This window comes from Abramis brama (genome assembly GCF_963993115.1).
Source record: "Abramis brama genome assembly, chromosome: 2".
Taxonomy (NCBI): domain Eukaryota; kingdom Metazoa; phylum Chordata; class Actinopteri; order Cypriniformes; family Leuciscidae; genus Abramis; species Abramis brama.
In genome coordinates, this window is record NC_139964.1 from 36,610,291 (window position 1) to 36,630,752 (window position 20,462).

General features: G+C 38.1%; 2 protein-coding genes across 9 annotated transcripts; both read right to left on the reverse strand.

Moving 5' to 3' along the window:
- Positions 1 to 4,503: 4,503 nt before the first annotated feature.
- LOC311073082 (GTPase IMAP family member 9) lies at positions 4,504 to 7,955 on the reverse strand. Of its 4 annotated transcripts, none has more exons than XM_084098519.1 (4): positions 7,877 to 7,955; positions 6,893 to 7,011; positions 5,689 to 5,737; positions 4,504 to 5,550 (listed from the first exon to the last, which is right to left on the reverse strand). In XM_084098519.1, exons 2-4 carry the CDS (start codon positions 7,007 to 7,009, stop codon positions 4,718 to 4,720), a joined length of 999 nt encoding a protein of 332 aa, XP_083954645.1. In that variant the 5' UTR covers positions 7,010 to 7,011; positions 7,877 to 7,955; the 3' UTR covers positions 4,504 to 4,717. The 4 variants fall into 4 exon arrangements, with proteins under 4 accessions (XP_083954645.1, XP_083954642.1, XP_083954643.1 ...); XM_084098516.1 differs by lacking the exon at positions 7,877 to 7,955 and adding an exon at positions 7,323 to 7,589; XM_084098517.1 differs by lacking the exon at positions 7,877 to 7,955 and adding an exon at positions 7,323 to 7,535 and having other exon boundaries at positions 4,504 to 5,514.
- Positions 7,956 to 15,732: 7,777 nt separating this feature from the next.
- Positions 15,733 to 19,934, reverse strand: LOC311073053 (GTPase IMAP family member 9-like). 5 transcript variants are annotated; one of them, XM_084098474.1, is made up of 6 exons: positions 19,797 to 19,934; positions 19,175 to 19,228; positions 17,859 to 17,989; positions 17,251 to 17,375; positions 16,875 to 16,929; positions 15,733 to 16,754 (listed from the first exon to the last, which is right to left on the reverse strand). In XM_084098474.1, exons 4-6 carry the CDS (start codon positions 17,371 to 17,373, stop codon positions 15,841 to 15,843), a joined length of 1,092 nt encoding a protein of 363 aa, XP_083954600.1. In that variant the 5' UTR covers positions 17,374 to 17,375; positions 17,859 to 17,989; positions 19,175 to 19,228; positions 19,797 to 19,934; the 3' UTR covers positions 15,733 to 15,840. The 5 variants fall into 5 exon arrangements, with proteins under 5 accessions (XP_083954600.1, XP_083954599.1, XP_083954598.1 ...); XM_084098473.1 differs by having other exon boundaries at positions 17,859 to 18,047; XM_084098472.1 differs by having other exon boundaries at positions 17,859 to 18,163.
- Positions 19,935 to 20,462: the final 528 nt, after the last annotated feature.

A 20,462-nucleotide genomic window follows, 5' to 3' on the forward strand; every position in this document is an offset into this window, starting at 1 on the left:
CTCTTGTACAAGCAGCTGAAACCATTCTGACTGTATGCTGTATCATCTGTTCTGGTTTGTTCAAACATAAAGCAAATCTATAGATGTTCAACTTAATTTTCATGTTCATCAAACTATTCTGTCACAAGTCTTGCTGTGTATATTGGTGCATTATGTCATATATTTACTAGCGAAACAAATACGGTGATGGATAGTCTTAGATTGATGATTTTATTTGCTGATTAACCAAATGCTCAGTTGGGAACTCGGACAATTCAACTTAAAGTGCTCTTGTATACTGCGCACACATCAAAGGTTTGGCTATAGCAGCCCGACCATGAATACTGACTCTTTGGAGTGTAACGTTTGATCAGGCACCATGTCCATCAGAGGAAGCCATCACCTGAATATTGAACTCTGTTACTTTCTGTTCCTGCCACATAATTTCCTGTCTTGTCGTTTCCTGTCACCCTGTTTTTAAGCCATGTGCTATCACTGCCTTATTGCGAAGTATTGCCAGTTCTCTGCCTTATAAGCGTTCTACCATTCTCTTTTGATGACTGCTGTTATGACCATTGTTTTGCCTTTTGACTCATGCTTTTGGATTGCTGTTTTTTGGATTTGTCTGCTATTGGATTGTTTTACCTGTGCTTCGACCAAGGCCTGTGACCTGACTACGAGTTGTGACTAGTGTTTGGATTTTATGCTCAGATCCTTTAATAAAGACCCGCTTATGGATTCCACTCAGCCTACATCTTCCTTACATGGAGATCCTGATGAACTGCATTGGTGGAAACAGGAGAGTCGAGCTGTGGTTTGATGTTTTTTGGATAAAATATGGGTTAGTACAGACATCCCTTTCAGACAGCTTCCTATTGGTTTGGTTTCACTCCATGAATTCACATTTGGGAGGATTTCTTATGGGCCTTATGCTCCAAACATAAGTTAATCACTGACAGCAGATGGCGCTTATGGTTCAATAGAAATGCAGCCATTACATTGGTAACCCACTGTTTCTGAACAGTATTTTGTTTCAAACAGCCATAGGTGTAAATCTGAGGGTTGACTGGTGGGTTACAAAAACAAGATTTTCTCAGCCTTTTGCTCAAAATGTTGCTTTTTTTTAGTAACCTTACCCACATTCAAGTGTTGATTAAAAAAAAAAAAAAGAACGCATGAAGCTAGAATAAAGCAGAAGGTTCTGATATATTGAAAGAGTTATACAGATGATGCTGAGTCATTAATAAATTAGTTATGACAAAAATGTATTTTTCTATGAGTCTGCTATATGTTAACGATTATAACGTTATCTAGCTTGTTTAATACTGTAGCTTAATAATACTAAGGCTTTCCTTTGTGTACACATATCCTTACAAGTACAATTTCAACCCCAACTGTTGGATGAAATTCACACCCATGCAAACAGCCATTCATATTTTTGTATTCACAATGTTTTTCTTGAGGGACCAAATACTTAAAGACTTATTAATAGGCTATTTATTTTCAAATTTAAACTTTTTTACATTCTAATCTGGACTACAACCTGCCCTATAGTTATTGTTTGAAAATGTTCTGATTCTTTATTGTTCGGTAACACTTTACAATTCATTAACATTAGTTACTTCATTAATTAACATAAACTGACAATGAGCAATAGCCTACTTCTAAAGCATTTATTAGGTGGTTAATCTGAACATTAATAACACATTATTCAAATCAAAAGTTGTAACTGTATTATTTAATGGACCTGAGATAACATGATCTAACGATCAGTTGTTTTTTTAACTAACGTTTACAAAGAATAACTTCTGTAACAAATGCTATTTCTCATTGTTAATGTTATAGTTGATGTATAACTAATGAGAGCTCATTGTAAAGTTTTACTGTCATACTGTTTGGTTCAGACACTCACTGGAAGCAGGAATCAAAATCCAAGGAAGTTTAATTTAAGTTCACAAACAGAAGACGGGAATCGGAGGAGAAATAACTCAACAGCTTAAACTAAATAGCAAATACACAACTAATACCAGAACAAAGGGCAAACCAAAACTGAGGGTAAAAATGGGGTGAGCAAACAAGGGTAGCTAAAGGAGGAGCACCTGAACTAAATGAATCAAACAATGAGTATCCATGGAGACAAACATGCAGGGAATGGAAGATGAATAGAACTATTTAACAAACGAACCATAAAACTCAGGCATGAACAGAACAGGAAAAAAAAAAGAGATAAAAAAAACCTCAAAATGTGACAGTTACCTATTGTTCTTTTTTACTGATTTGCACTTTAATCTTTTTGAAACATTTGTTTACTTTGAACATTTCAATACAATAAAGCAATACACAAAAAAGTGCATAGAGTTATTTTGTTTTGAGGAAGAAATTATTAAACCTGTTAAAGTATGAAAATATTTGTTTTGCAACTTCAATATCGCCATACTGTATATCATGATAAAAGCTTAAGCAATTATCAAAACATAAAAAATGGATACAGTCACATGCCTAATCATGACCCACCAAAAACATCTGCTTTACCCTGCGTGCTCGTCTGCTACACCACTGCCAGTCAGTGCTGGCCAGCTGTTCCTTTCAGGCCAGCTGTGTTCCCAACAGTAGTTCTGGGTAACATGTCATGAGGAGCTGAACGTTCAAAGCCAACCCCTTTTTCCCTTGCCTTTTTTAGTTCACAGTTTCAGTAATTGAAGTTATTCATGTCATATGGCATATTTACTTTACAAGGTGTAATTTATGGCTCATCAAATTAACTTTATTTGCTGTGGAGTGCCTATAGCTTAAACTGTAAAGTGGTAGTGAGGCCGTGATCATATGATCAAACATATTTCTTTAATGTAATGTGTATGTGTTACGGTGTATGCAGGCAGACAGATGAAGACACAGAAGACTAAGGTTCCAACACAAAGTTTACTTATAAACCAAACGGGTAGCGATCCAAACAGGTAGTAGAATAACACACACATATAACACGACCGGATATTCAATGACGGTAAAGGAGAAACCTAAGAAGTGAATACAAACGAGGTAATTTAGGATAATACAGCTGATAAACATGAACTCATAATGACAGAAACCATAGCGACCAAGGATTGGCGGGAACATGAACAAAGGGAGACAGAAATTAGTGAATGCAAACAAAAAGTCCATTATAACAAAAAAACTGAACATAAGGGTGACAATATGAATGATGGAACATGCTGTTGCTATACCTATGGCAGATGTAGAAGTACAATACCATAATCTTCCCTCAATACATAATTGAAAAGTATAATTATTATAGTCAATTACATCACATTATAAGTTATAAGTAATCAGAGTTACTTAATACGCTACTTAATTTAAAATGAGTCCAAATTGGTTGGTTGGTCCTCCTTGTACCAAAGGAGAAAAATGTACATGCTGCTGCTTATTGCTAAGGCTTTATTAGGTAAATTGCCAACTTATATAATCTCTTATCATAGTATACCACAGTAATCATAGGACTAGGCCTTCTAAATTACTTTTTATTGTTCTTAGAGCATTTTCTGAGTTTGGCAAAATTTTCCTTTTATGCTCCTAGGTACGGTGGCTGAGAGAGCTCAACGCGCTGCAACTGAAGAAAACACATGCAAATTATGAAAACATCTTCATCAGCTTCACAACACATTGAGTATGCTCCAAATACTCAACACAACCAAATACAGAAATGCGCTGCAAATAGCACACACCACAACAGAAATGTTTCCAGGGGACCCCAATAAGTGACGAACCCGGCTGGGACGTGCTTATTGCTCATGAGCATCCCTATGCCCTACTTCCTTCGAAGAGCAGACGGCAGTGCCCGTGAAGTGGGCACTTTGGAGTGAGCAGGGCACTTGTGGGCCATTATGTAACATTAGCCGTTTTGAACGCACTTAATGAAGGAAGCAACGAAAGACAATGTAATTTCCTCATTATTTACAGCTGGGATGTTCACATGACAACGCAGCACGATGTCCATCAGCTGAATAGCTGTTATTACCAGAAATGTCTTATTATTGCTTTTAACATAACTGTTGCAAATAAATATACATTTTATACAAGAAAAGTTTTTAAAATATGCATTATATATCTGTGTGTGAGTGTCTCATCTTTGGACCCTGCAATACCTAACATTTATTATGAAACTTATTTAAACATAACATGACAAAATTTGTACAATGTAACTGATGTATAGATTAATATCTTTCCCTCATGTTCCTTTTCTCTATTTTTTTATTATTTTAGTTTTCAGATCATTGTTCCTTTCTTATTAGTATTCTAATGACATTGAACATATTGTTAATACATTTTGTATATTGTATGTATGTGTTTTCTTCAGTTGCAGCGCGTTGAGCTCTCTTGGCCACCGTACCTCGGTTATGGAATGAAATGCAGAATATTCATGAGAATATTGTTAGAGGCACTTCCATCTTTAAATATTTTTAGAAACCTTTTGGAGTACTACCTGAAGGAAACATTTGTATGTATTTGTTCGTAATATTTCTTATGATTGCTGATAAGACTTTTTGTTTTGTTTTATCTGTTTATGTGAAAATTTTGTGCTGACAATTTTGGCCAGGATTCCCTGGTAGAAAATATTTATATATCAATGGGATTATTCCTGGTAAAATAAAGGATAAAGCAAATATATATATATAAACAATTTTTTTTTTTTTTTGCGAACAAGTGAGCAATTTAGATTTTTTATTTTTGCTCTTTTCAAGATTCAGGTTTCTTTTGGAAAAAAATAAGTTCTTACATTATTAAGAAAAGAGAACCCACGATTTCGCATACGAACATTTTTCTCAGCTTGCCATTGTGCCTGCTGTTCAAATTCATTGTCCAGTTTTTCTTTAGCTTTTTCAAAAGCTTCACCCTCAAGTTTAGCCCTCAGAGCTTCTGTTTCATTCTTTCTCTGCTCCTCATTCTCTTTCAGGATGTGATATTTTTCCGCCTCAATCGCTTTCTCTATTTCAAGCATCTCACTGGTGTAATGTTGCCCATAATTCCCAGTAACTATTTTGTCAATCTGTTCAAACAACTGAACAACCTGTTCAGGATTTTGTTCTTCATTGTTGAACACATGGAATCTTCCACTGCATGTTTTGATAAAACTGAGCAGTTTTGGGCTGTCCCGCACAAATGTGTGAATGTTCTTGTCCTGCAATCGATCTCCATGAGTGAACAGTGCCATGGTGTATGTAGAGGCTTCCTCACCAAAAACTGCTTGAATGATTTTAACAGCTTCTGCCTCTTCATCTGTGAATCTGCCCAGCTGAATCACAACTAAGAAGACATGTGGACCAGGAGCAGAGAGTAAAATGCAATGCTTAATTCTGTTGACCACCTCAGCTGTAGTTAAGCTGGTGTCAAACAGACCCGGGGTGTCAATAACTAATATATTTCTTCCATTAACTGTTGCATTATTTTTTTCACATTGCTTAGTCAAAGAGGATGATGATATCTCGGATTTAAAAACCTTCTTTCCCAGGATGGTGTTGCCTGTTGCACTTCTTCCTGCCCCTGTCATTCCAACCAAAAGAATTCGGAGCGGTTCACCTGGTTGATTAGTAAGAATTACTTTTAATTTAGCCCTCATATACTGTCTTATTCACCATAAAGGTATAAATAAAAGTATGTATTATATCAATCAATATTTTAAGACCAGTATTTGAGATAAAAAAAAAAAAACAGTACCTAAATCACTTGAATTGGGGTTTTGTTGATTTTGTTTGGTGTCATGTATCTGAAAGTTAAGAACATAATATTATACATCTTTTCACATATATCACATATTAGTTTGTTCACATCCTCACTGAGTGGGATTTGTCAAAGTTAACTTCACTTGAGAAACAAGGAACACCTTGGAACAAGCACAGATGAAACTCACATAACTTTCAGTTATAATATGGTCACACTTTAGATTATGGTCCAATTCTAACTACTAATATTCTATTATCACTCTCAGTATTAATGTTACATTGTCAGTCTGTTTTGATTTCTGTCTTTGTCTGTGTTCTGTTTATTAGTTCAGTTTAGTCTTCCTCCGCCCCTGCCTGTTTGTTTCCATAGTTACTTATTGATTAGTTAGTTCAGTTCAGGTGTGTCTTGTTAATTTGTCTCTTTAGTTCTGTCTATTTATACCCTGTTCTGTCTTGTTCTTTATCAGTTATTTTACATTGCATGTGTAGGTTGTTCTGGTTTTTGTTCTGAGTTTATTTTGTTTAGTTTGAGACTGTTTATTAAATATTACTGCTGCACTTAGATCCTGCTTCTGCCTCTGCTTCAACCGAAATTGTAACAATTAACTACGACTTTTGCCTCAGTAAACTCATAATTACTGCTTAATATGCTTAATCATGCAGAATAAGGCATTAATATGTGCTTTATAAATACTAATAAACAGCCAATATCCTAGTAATATGCATAGTTAGTTAATAGTGAGAATTGGACCCTAAATTAAAGTGTTAATCTATAATATTAATCAAATATAAATGTTTATAATATGAATCAAATGTATAAACATAATACACCCATGTGTATTTATGTAAAATATATATTATATTTAATTACATTTATAAATTGTATAAATTGCTTTATATAAAACCACATCTAAGCTTCATTAAACTCTTCAATGATACCAGAGACCCAAATACATCTCATTAATTTTAGATCAACTTCCTGTAGTACTGAGGTGGTGGTTTGCAATGACTACTAAGTAAATGTTCCTCTCCACTTCCTGTGAAGTGATCAAGAATTGTTTCTTTGTCCGGTGCTCTTTGTACTGAACTTATATGCTCCGTCATTTGTAATCTCACTTAAAATGGCGAAGTGGTGTATCAAGGAAATGGAGCATACCCATAATTATATGGTTTCTGGCTGTATTAAATGCCATACATACCTGGTGTATCCATACTCCAACAAGGAGTATAACAAATGCAATCAAAAAGTAGTGCAGAAAAGTCAAGCCCCTTGACATTTTTGATATTTGTCCATTAGAAGTCTCATTGTTGTCCATATCTGTTGGGAAAGTTAAGTGAAAACAGTTGTTCTTGTTTTTAAATATGAAAAAGAGTAAAAATCAGGCGTTTGATGAATATATTTTATCAAAAAGCAATACTTTTAAAGTGGATTACAAAGCTTTCAAATTATTTCAATGATTAGTATTTCACTTATAGTCTGTTTCAATTTGTTAAGATATAGGCAAGCACTCACCCTTTTTGTTCATACCTATTCCTTGTTTATCTTGTATTACTATTTTGTGCCCGTTAGTTAGCTTACACAAGCTTTAAATCATTGAATATGTGTAGCCTACATGCTCTTTCTCTCACCTCTCATTTTGGAAGCAACTAATCCAGGTCCAGGTTCCAGTTGAAGAGTTTCATTTTCTCTGTCCCTATATTGAAGGACCATAAACCTGCTGGACTTGTTTTTATTCAAGGATCACGTCACATCCCACTCCACCCAGCTCTCCGACTCCATGAACACTGCTCATTCTCCCCAGACTAATTACTCCCTTACACCTGCTCCTCATCTACCAGCAATCAAAGACTATACAGACCTCTGAGGCAGTGTTACGGTTTTATGATCTATAGAGTGAACTTTGGTAATATTTAAGTAAATATTTAATTACTTTAATATAATTTCTCATTAGAAATGACTTTAAAAGTGGAAAACATTGGTCAAAAACGTACATTTACACAGAAACATGACCACCAACCGTAACTTTCATATTTACTATATTTATTTTTTTAGCTTAGCTGTCAAGCAATGGAAAGCACAGGATTGTGGGATATCAAGGGCAGCAAAGGATACATCTATGCTGTCTTCAAAAATCGGTTAGTTGAACATATCTCAGGAGCAATAACATTGGATTCGGACGTGCCTTGATGTCTTTCTTTGTTGTCTGTCTCTTCATTGTATCATTGTAAGGACCCTGGTGTACTCGTGGATTACTCACCTGTGTTTTACTCTGTGGATTTTCTGTTGTTTCCTCATTCCTCTGTTGCCTGTTGTTATTTCCTTGTGTGATTCCTCTGACATTCTCCTGACTGTTATTTTTCAAATCAGTTCTACTCACCTGTTACCACGGTGTTCACCTACTGTACCTCCAATAAACCTGGACTTGAGTTCATCTTCTCTGAGTCTCTTAATCTGTGACAATATAGTGATGACTGCCATCCATGCAGGAAACAAAGCAGCACTGCATGCTGAGGCAATTGAGATGTTTTTGAAGTTTTATTTCTATTTTTTTTCATGAACTCTAAACAGTCATTTTTATCAAAGTATATAAATGTACTTTGATAAAGTAAATACTTTAATTTAGTTCTTTTTTTTAGAAACCGTGCCTTGATTTTGATCATCTGAGATAAAATTCCACATAAACGTTTAATACTAAATTATGAAGTCAGTAGTTATAGTGCTGCTAATTGCCATTATGGTATAACATTCTCAGAATGATGTCTTTATGAAATGTGTAGTGTCTAACTTTTGTTGTCACATGTACATTAAAGACCTTTCATTTCAACTGGGCCGGATGATTAAGACATATCTGTCCATTCACGGAGCAGCTGTTCTATCTGCCTCCATCAGCCCTGGAGACAGGAAGTGCAGTCTGCTACACAAGTTAGAGCATGATTGCTTCCCTATAGAGGTTTGTGCATTACAAGCGAACAAACCTTTGCAATTTGTAAAAGAATTTTGCAGATGCATTTCTACTGAAATGTATTAAACTGAATTTAAATAAATACAAAAATTAAATATATATATATATATATATATATATATTATTATTTTTTTTTTTTAAGTAATCTAGGAAATTATATGTTTTTCAATCACAAATCTATGAAATCAATACAGTAACAACTGGGCCTCTAAACTAAGCTCTTCCCACATGGAAAGAACCTATATGAGGATATATGCGCATATATGAAACCTATATACAGCATATATGCACATATATGATAATATATATGCTGCATATATGCGTATATATGCCACATACAGGCAAAATTGAGGTGCATATATGTGCATATACAGGCCATATAGGTCTCCTGTATTGCTTCTTTAGATCCACATATAAGCCCTATATGTACATACAAGATATGTCTCCTATATAGCTCATGGCAGGATCTGGTCATTTTGTAGCTCATATCTCACTTTGGCAACTGTCATAAATGATGCCTAGCTCAGATAGGCACATCTATCGATTCGAAGCTCACGGAGCTGAGAAGATCAAAAAGATAACATATATTATAGATATATGATATATGTATATATAGATACATATTTTTTTTTCTGTTCAGTTTTTTGTCTTATTTTTGTTCTTGTACTATTTGATTGTTCTTAAGTAAATAAATAATGTAAATTTCTACATTTTGGGCTTTTATTTATGTTGCCTATGGATTTTAATAATTTTACTTTTAATTTTAATTTTAACATATAGGTGCATATATAGGTGAACATATAGGTGCATATATACGTGCATATATGTACCTATATAGGTACATGTATGCACAAATATATATGTACACATATATGTACATATATGTGCATATATACATATAATATAGGAAAACGGCCAATTTTATATATGTCACATATATTAAAAACCTATATCAAAACCTATATTAAAACATATATGTTTATATAGGTTATTTCCATGTGGGTTACTTGTACAGCTTCAACCTTTCTTGGCCTTTAGACATTCCTTCAGCTGCTACGACCATCAAATCTGTTCCTCCTGCTGTCTGCAGCTGAAAATTGAGAACAGACGCAACCACTATCAATGCACTTGTGTCTACCAAGCAACAACACAAAGTAATGAAAATAATCTGAAACCTCCAAAACTGATGAATGTAGGGACAATAAGATTATAAAAAGGTGAGATGGAGAAATGTTTTTCCAAAATCAAAAGGCTATTTGGTGAAATACAGAAAAGAAAAAAATATCTCATAAATGTATCAGAAGCTAAAGGCCAAAAGGATAAATCCAGGGATTATCATAGTGCTTGAAGGGGTCATAAACTGCATTTTTTTATTATTATTTTATATAGTTTCCTGAGGTGCACTTATGTTAGTATGATTTTTACATAATTTTTCATAATTTAGAAATACCCTGATTTGAACGTTCTGTTTTAACCCTCAATCATCCTTTGTGTTGCAGCCCCTAAATTCATCCTTTGTGCACAAATGTGGGCACGAAGGTCTCAGGTGTTCAATAAACACCATATCACCATCTTCGATAAAATAAAATCTATCAATTTATGCAATTTTGTGATTTTTGAGGTATTTTTTAATTTATTTACCTCTACACCTTTTTAATGTAAAATATGCTTATTTTTATGTAATATATAATATTTTACTTAAGTAGAAAAAAAAAACATTCCATTAGGTTCAGACAGCCAAAACCTAAAAATCTGGTGACTTTAAGGACATCCGGTGACATATGTTGGTATAAAATTAACAAAAAAGGAAAAATCTCAATAGCCAGAAGACCGTAGTTGTTATGAAACGGCTCCGAGACTCAAAGGTGAAGATCCAAATGCAGTTTATTTACAGAGTAGTCGTACAGGCAGGGTCATCAACAGCAAACAGATCAAAGGAGGAAACACAGAGAATATCCAAATAACAGGCAGAGGTCAGGGCAGGCAGCAATAATCAGAGTCCAATAAACAATCCGAGTCAGGCCAGGCAGAGAAACGATCAGGAAACGGTGAAACAGTCCAAGGTCAGCAAAACAAGAATCAAACATGGGTAAATAACGCTCAGAAATGTAGTAACAGTAAAACAAGACTTCGCTCTGAGTGAATGTGAAAACCAGGTATTTATGGTGTGAGTGAAACAAGATAAGACAGAGTGCAGAGTGCAGATGAGATGAGTGCTGATGAGTCCGGGCAGTGAGTTATGGGAAATGTAGTTTGTGAGGAAGTGATCATAGTCTATTGTGGAGCGCCCTCTGGTGGCTCTCGAGGGCACTCCAGCTGGTTATCGTTACATAGCCCCTCCCCAAAGAGCGGCTTCCAGACGCTCCAAAACTGTCCAGGTGGGAGGTGGCCCGGAGGCGGACCCGGGGGCGGGATGGAGGGCCAGGTCCGTGGAGCGGAAGAGGACCTTGAGACTGCGGTAGGGCAGAAGGCCAGGGCGGAGCAGGCTGTGCAGGTGACCAGGGCGGAGCAGGCTGTGCAGGCGACCAGGGCGGAGCAGGCTGTGCAGGAGACCAGGGCGGAGCAGGCTGTGCAGGAGACCAGGGCGGAGCAGGCTGTGCAGGAGACCAGGGCGGAGACGACCCTTCAGGCGACCAGGGAGGAGACGACCCTTCAGGCGGCCAGGGAGGAGACGACCCTTCAGGCGGCCAGGGAGGCGACCATGGCACAGGAACAGACACCGGCTCAGGAACAGGAACAGACACAGAGACAGGAACAGACACCGGCTCAGGGACAGGAACAGACACAGAGACAGGAACAGACACCGGCTCAGCGGCAGCCATCTTGTCTGAAGACACTGGCTCGGCGGAGACCATCTTATACTGAGACACTGGCTCGGCGGAGACCATCTTATCCTGAGACACTGGCTCGGCGGAGACCATCTTGTCCTGAGACACTGGCTCGGTGGAGACCATCTTGTCCTGAGACACTGGCTCGGCGGAGACCATCTTGTCCTGAGACACTGGCTCGGCGGTGGCCATCTTGTCCGAAGACACAGGCGTGGAGTCGGCCATCTTGTCCAAAGACACAGGCGTGGAGTCGGCCATCTTGTCCGAAGACACAGGCGCAGAAAGAGGAAGAGGAACAGATTCAGGCTCAGTATCAGGATCAGATTCAGGCTCAGGAACAGATTCAGTCTCGGCGGGACGAGACTCTTGGCGAGCGGACGTGACGTGAAGCTCAGTCTCTGGATCGGCTGACGTGACGTGAAGCTCAGTCTCTGGGTCGGCAGAAGTGACGTGAAGCTCAGTCTCTGGGTCGGCAGAAGTGACGTGAAGCTCAGTCTCTGGGTCGGCAGAAGTGACGTGAAGCTCAGTCTCTGGATCGGCAGAAGTGATGTGAAGCTCAGTCTCTGGATCAGGATCAGCGCACTCTGAGCTTGACGGGACCAGGGTCAGCGAGGGCTTTGAGCTGGGTAGGACCAGCGGCGAAGAGGACTCTGAGCTGGTTAGGACCAGCGATGAAGAGGGCTCTGAACTGGACGGAACCAGCGGCGAAGAGGGCTCTGAGCTGGGCAGGACCAGCGATGAAGAGGGCTCTGAGCTGGACAGGACCAGCGGCGAAGAGGGCTCTGGGCTGGACAGGACCAGCGGTGAAGAGGGCTCTGTGCTGGACGAGACCAGCGGTGAAGGCTCTAGCTTGGCGGGCATGTCGCTTGCTGTCTCAGGCGCGGCGGGCATGACGCATACTGCCTTGGCTTCGGCAGATTTGGCGTGAAGTGCGGGCTCGGCTGGACTGGCGTGAACGGACTCAGACTTGGTAGGTACTGTGGGGTCGCGGGGCTCCTTGTCCGCCAAACCCACAGTAAAAGCTGAATCGCTTAATTGCAGGGCCAAGTTCATATACTGTCCAAGAGTCCAATGAGGATTGTGCAGAGGCATGCTTGAACTGAGCGGCTCAGATAATCCTCCTCGAAAAAATATCATTAAGCATACCTCTTCCATGCAGGTCAAGTGAGCCAGCTCCAAAAAGTCAATTACATAATCCTCCATTGATCGATCTCCTTGACGGAGACGCATAAGTCTCACTGCTGGATCCATGTTGGCGAAGTCTTCTGTTATGAAACGGCTCCGAGACTCAAAGGTGAAGATCCAAATGCAGTTTATTTACAGAGTAGTCGTACAGGCAAGGTCATCAACAGCAAACAGATCAAAGGAGGAAACACAGAGAATATCCAAATAACAGGCAGAGGTCAGGGCAGGCAGCAATAATCAGAGTCCAATAAACAATCCGAGTCAGGCCAGGCAGAGAAACGATCAGGAAACGGTGAAACAGTCCAAGGTCAGCAAAACAAGAATCAAACACGGGTAAATAACGCTCAGAAATGTAGTAACAGTAAAACAAGACTTCGCTCTGAGTGAATGTGAAAACAAGGTATTTATGGTGTGAGTGAAACAAGATAAGACACAGGTGAATGAGATGAGTGCTGATGAGTCCGGGCAGTGAGGAAGGGGACTCAAGTTTTCTTTGCCCTATCAGTGCTTTAAGAGCTTACGTGTCCCGCTCTGCTGTCTTCAGACAGACTGAGCAGCTCTTTGTCTCGTTCAGTGGACGTTCCAAGGGAATGGCTGTTTCGAAACAGAGCTTATCCAGATGGATAGTTGACGCCATAGCGCTGGCTTATACTGTCAAGGGCCTCCAGTGCCCGTTGGGAGTTAGAGCGCACTCCACGAGGGGCGTTGCCTCCTCGTGGGCTTGGTCCAGCGGGATTTCCTTACAGGATATATGTACGGCGGCAGGCTGGGCCTCGCCGTCTACATTTATTAGGTTTTACAACCTAGAGGTTCCCGCCTTGCAGGCTAAGCTACTATCGGTGTAGTCGATTCAGCTGTTTAACTAGAACACTGAAATCGCATGCGCAACGCGCTACCGACTGTCTTATGGGCAGAATTGTGCAAGACCCACATTTCCCACATTTAGTTCAGGTTCCCCACCCTGTCTATGTGATGTCATATTCGCGTCTGCTGACGCGACCATATAAGGACGGAGGGAATACCCTCTTGTCTCTAGACTCTCTCTGTGAGGTCATGTTTACGTCTGCGGACGCTACAGTATAGGGAATTAAGGTCCCCCTCCCTTATTCCCAGATTCTTTGTGAGTCTATCTGGTGGTTATGCACTGTACACCTGGCTTAGCTTCCAGTGATCAGTGTTTTTATCCCAGCACGCACGGCGTTTTACAAGGGGTTCCCGTTGCGTTTTTACAAAAACGCAGTACGAGAGGACTCTCGTAAGAGAACGTACTCGGTTACTAACGTAACCTCGGTTCTCTCTAGAAGAGGGAACGAGTACTGCGTTCTCTGCCGTGCGTACGGTTCACTCTGGTTCGCTTCGGCGATGAAAATCAAGTGAATCAGCCTTTTCGAGCTCCTTTTATAGAGGTTAGCCACACCCGTCTCGGCGGGAAATGGCAAGGAGGGCGCGAAGCGCCCTCATTGGCCTGACGTCACCTCAGGCCTCGCTCGATAGGCTTATGCAGTTGCCGCAGAGCAGCCAATGAGCGAGCAAGCCGTCTCGCCATAGCTGAGTACTGCTGCAACGCGCTTTACATGTATGAAAATTAAGGATAATTTTTTGCTTCAGTATTTCGTGAAAAGAGACTTTTCCCGTAGCGTATTTACAAAAACGCAGTACTCGTTCCCTCTTCTAGAGAGAACCGTGGTTACGTTAGTAACCGAGTACGTTTTATTTATTTTTATTGGACAAATGAAAAAAAAGAATTGCTTTGAATTATAGTATTTCCCCATTCATTTCCTATGGGTGGCCATAGGAATTTTTTATTTTTTTTTAACCACTTAACATTGTTGAATTGAGTCAAAAGAAATTTGAGCATTCAGGTGGAAAACAAAAAAGTAGCCAAGTCTTGGACCGCTCAGATTAACAATCAATTTTTAAAAAAATCGAAACAAAAAAATCACAGTCTGCTGTGAGACTTCAATATAAACGCCCACTGCTATGATTGGCTAACATCTTTGCATATGAAATAAATATTACATGTGTAACTTTCTCGAAAACTTTTAGTGCGTTTACCATTACCATCTTTTGAGATTAACTAACCATGAAAAGTGTTGATTATTACATAATATTGCATGAAAGGTTGCAGCGATGAGCCAACCCGATCTCACAGCAATTTGTACGAATTTTACGAGGTGGCTAATTCGTACGAATTCATACAATTTTTGCTAAATCGTACATATTTTACGTGATCTCGGATGTTTTAAGCAACATACGAAGAACGGACCCCTGGTCTACACAGTAGGATCTCACTCAGGATATTTAGTATACTTTATTGACTTAAAACAGAGCATATGCTTTCTTCATTTATAAAAGAGTTCGTAAGACAGAAATATGTGCATCTCAAACACTTCACTTCTTCATATTCTTAAATTTCCCATATTATGTGTAGGCTAATTATAGGTTTGTTTTTTATTTATTTACATGTTTTTGTAAAGTTGACTATACAAAGCATTATTAAAGGAAATTCAGTATTTTTGAAAGATAGTGTGATGACGGGTGCTAATTGGTGCTAAAATGTCATCACTACTAAGATGGTCCTTCCAGACAACTGTACTACATTTATTTACATTTGCTATTTATGGTTTTATGTTTCTGTTGACTATGGTACTGTTTATTAAGTTTAAGATATAATTGTTTGATCTGGGTCATTACCCTATAAAATTAATTCATAACACAGTTTAAGATGACATGCGGTTTGTGTTAATTAAAAATAGGTGCACATCATTGCAACGTGTTATGTCTATAGTTTCTATGTATTTTTCTTAACCACACAAAGACAAGATTTAGTTATGCATTTTATTTATTATTTTTCAAATCTGCAATTAATCCAACACGGCCAACAGTCACCCACCATGCTGTCTACTCACCATATCCTGTTGTTCTGTTGTTTATATTTACTTATTCAAAATTTGTTTATTTTATATATTTTTAACTGCTAGATATATGTGATACCTGGTTAACTGAGCAGTGCAATTAAAGTTTTTTCCTTAATTATATGATTATGTTGAGTTGCTGTTCCTGTTCCTGTTTTGGTGTTATTTATTAATTTAAAAGTTTCCAGTCAGTGGAGAGATATAAAAGACTTTCTAAAACAGCTACCAGGTTAATGACAAACGTAGCACTTACAAACTACAAATATATGGGTGGATTCAATTTTTTCATGAGACTTTTTATAAATTCACTGTCAATTGGGACTGAATTAAATAGGCCAAAATATTTTCTTAATAGTTCCTTCAAATAACTGATGATCATCGTTATATATGAAGTGCTTCTCTCAGCCTCCTCTCTTGCTTGCTGATCATAATCCTCATTCAGCTTTTCCCTTGCTTTTTCATAGTCCTTATCCTTAAATTTAGCCCTCAGAGCTTCTATCTCCCTCAGTCTCTGCTCCTCTCTCTCCTTCAGGATACGTTGTTTCTCTTTCTCAATCGCTCTCTCTACCCTTTCAAGCATCTCACTGGTGTAATGTTGTCCACCATTTCCAGTGACCATTTTATCAATCTGGTCGAGCAACTGAATGACCTGTTCAGGATTTTGTTCTTTATTGTTGAACACATGGTATCTTCCACTGCAAGTTCTGATGAAACTGAGCAGTTTTGGATTGTCCCGCACAAATGTGTGAATGTTCTTGTCCTGCAATCGATCTCCATGAGTGAACAGTGCCATGGTGTATGTGGAGGATTCCTCACCAAAAACTGCTTGAATGATTCTAACAGCTTCTGCCTCTTCATCTGTGAATCTGCCCAGCTGAATCGCAACTAAGAAGACATGTGGACCAGGAGCAGAGAGTGGAATACAGCGTTTAATTCTGTCAATGACTTCATCTGTAGTTAGGCTGGTGTCAAACAGACCCGGAGAGTCAATGACAGACACTTTTCTGCCATTTATTAAAGCATGAAACTTTTCACAATGTCCAGTCACAGAGGATGATGATATCTCAGATTTAAAAACTTTTTTCCCCAGGATAGTGTTGCCTGTTGCACTTTTCCCCACTCCTGTTTTTCCAACCAGAAGGATCCGGAGCGGATCTCCTATCTGATACACTTTGCATTGAAAAGAATATTAAAAAAAATATTTTTTTTTTCATATAAAAAATTAAGTCATAATGCAACATTTACACAATATTTTTGAGCCACTGTTTGGGAGGGGGAAAAAAACTTTACCTGTATCACCCGAATCCTGAACTAAAACATTTTGATGATTTTGTTGCCTAAACATCTGAAATGTATAAATGCAATATCAAATATTTAATTACATTTCCTCATTTAAAATAATGTATTGTCTTTTATCACTGTTCTAATACCAGTGCACCAAGTAATATCTTTCTTGATTGTTTAATTATTTATTAAACTAAATAAATGTTAGTTCAAATTTGTATGAATTTCCTGAATTCGTTACTGAATACTGAGTTGGTTAATTAAACAATTTCATTAGAAGTTGTAATAAATAAAAAAAAATAGATGAAAACTGACATTATTTATTTTATTTTTTTAACCAAAACATTTTTAGAGTGTGTGACGTGAATTTTGAAATACATACCTGCAACGCTATTGCAGCAGAGACAACAATTATGCCAATGACTACAAGGTTAATGAAGGGAGATGAGACGCATGAGTTTGAGGTCTTTGGTGGTTTTGAAGGAGAATCTGCAGTGTCCTCCATAACTAGGCCAATGAGAGAGTGAGGTCAGAAATGTTGTTCTTGCTATAAAATCCTAAGATATGAGTAAAACCAAGCATGGGTTTTGGCACAGTGTTTGAAATAAAGAAATGCGAAGTCTTCCTAGCCCCTCCGCACTGATAGCGTCTTTTGAACACCTTACAACTTTGATATTGTATACTGGTCATTGCAAAATTGTCCTTTGCAAAGTTGCCTATTACACAAATGGTTTGTAAATGTAAGTTTCAATTACAAGAAATATGTTGTCTTAAAGGATTAGCTCACCCAAAAATGAAAATTCTGTCATTCACCCTCGTGTCGTTCTAAACCCATAAGACCTTCGTTCATCTTCAGAACGCAAATTAAGATATTTCTGATGAAATACGAGAGCTTTCTGATTTTTTTGCACACAAAATGTATTCTCGTCACTTCATAACATTAAGGTTGAACCATTTTAGTCACAGGGACTTTAACAATGTCTTTACTACCTTTCTGGGTCTTGAAAGTTGCAATGACGTTTGCTGTCTATGGAGTAGTGTTGGGTCCGAGTCCACCTTTGTCGAGTCTGACTCGAGTCCAAATCCTTACCAATCAAGACCGAGTCCAAGTCCGAGTCAGACTTGAGTCCGAGTCGAGTCCGGCCGAGTCCACAAAGATTTAAATGATTTAAAATGGACCTTTCACAAAGATCCACCCCTCTTAGTTACTGTTGCTACGTCTGGCAAGCCATTCCGCTCTGAATCCACACATCATGTTCTCACAGTGAAAAAAATATTGCGGAGTAAAGGGGACACTGACAATGCGCCAACAGACAAGACAGAGCAGGTTAGCATTTTTTTAGCATTGTTGGGAGGAGTAAAATTTACATACGTTGCACAGACTTTTTCTTTGTTCAATTTGCACACTGAATATGGGGTGGCGCTCATAATTTTGACTGATGCACCAGATTGATGAACTTAACTTTAAAATGTACAAAATTTTCTTACCCCTAGAGGGACCGAGGACTATTGGCGCTTTTCCACTACACAGTACCAGCTCACCTCGACTCGACTCACCTTTGTGTGGTTTTCCAATGTGTAAAAGTTGTAACTGTACCTGCTTCCAGGTACTGTTTTTCGTATCACCTCCGGCGAGGTGCGATACTAAAATGTGACGTGAAAACACGGCAGACTGCTGATTGGTCAGAGAGTCTACGGCAAGATTACGTCACGGCAGTTTCCTGTGGCGTCGCTATGACGACCAGGTACTATTGTGGAGGTACTATCTGCAATGGAAAACGGAGCGAAATGCAAGCCGAGCCGAGACGAGGCGAGTCGAGTATAGTTGAGCTGGTACTGGTAATGGAAAAGCGCCATAAGTGGCTATTATTACCTACCACCAGCTGTTATGGTTATTGTGTAGTATAATCCAAAGATGTGTGATGCAGAGAATGAACCAAGAACAAGAGACTTGAATAAACACAGAGAGCGATACACATTTAACAAACTTTAACACGGAACACGGAACCCTTGGATTCATAAACCATTACTACCATTACATACATAAATAAAGTCATTACCTAGGCCTATATGACTTAAAATAAATATTGTATATACTGTACCAACACTAAATCCAAGGTTTACTCTCTATGCATGTTCTATCTATCTTCTTTTTTCATTCTCCCAATCTCTGTGGTCCGATAAAAACTCGAATTACAGTTTGTAACTATTAATACCACCAGCAATACTTTCAGCAAATAAGCCTATTTATAATTTTAAAAATACATTTTTTCATTAAATATGTAAAAGTGGAAGTTAAAACTCACCTTTGATGTGGAGCTGATAAGAGTCTGGATGCCCGTGTAGTGTTATCCTCGCGCCTGATGAGGGGGAAATAATTGTGTTAAATAATCACAGTACACAGGGATGCTGCTGCTGCTTCAGAGTAAATGTAATGTCTGCATAAACAGCTCAAACTTAAATTTAAGATAATTCACAGTCAGTGAAACTTGAGTGACAGATTTAACAACAACTATATATATATATATATATATATATATATATATATATATATATATATATATATATATATCCTGCAATTAGTGTTTCTTATAATATAATATAAGAATATAGTATACTGTACATTTCTAAAACTCATAGCACATTTGCATGAACAATACAATATTAATTCAACACAGACATCAGTAACAACCCATATTAATGATATTAGTTGTGAGAAACACACATTCATTAACTTATTAGCATTACCAACACCCTATTTCCGATACCGCATGGATGGTCTTCATTAAGCATCTTCATCTGGCCAAACTCTGACCGAACTTTCAAAACTTTTCACAAACTCCTTCACGCTATAAACAATGACATTCCCACTTCACACTCTTTTCAACGTCAACAATACATTCAACATCAGATGTATACATTTCTTACCTGATGAGGAGAAAATAATTGTGTTAAAAATCACAGGACACGGGGAAGCTGCTGCTTCATCAGAAGCCGTTTCTCAATATGCGTTCTTGTCTGTACTTGTGTTCTTGTGGACTTGTGAAACGTCATCAGTCGCTGCCCTAGTACTGTTCCAATTCAAAGTTCACATCTAGCCAAGTCCAGTTCGTTGGCTTTATTATTGTATAGCTTCTTATACATTTTAGGCTACTTATACTTTTAGAATGGCTATTATTGATCATTAAAACTGACATTTAGCAAAAAAGGTTATGTCATTTTATTTTATATATTTAAAACATATAAAATATTTTATTATAATAGCCTACATGTTGCCTACATTCTCTTCACTGTATATACATATATGACACAACCCTGTCTCTTTTTGCTAAATGTTCGTTTTAATGATCAATATTATAATGTTTTTTATTCATCATATTTTTAAAATGAAAACAAAAAGAGTCAGGGTTGTGCTTTATATTTCGTGTTGTTGTAAATATGCAGTGAAGATAATCAATTGCGTTGCCTGAACCTCATTTGTGTGGCCATTATGTTAAAGATCTTTTTTAAATGAAAATGAAAAGAGGCAAAGTGGTGGTTTATAACATATTTTGTTTTATTTGTAGCCTATAAAGAGATGACCGGAGTAGCCAG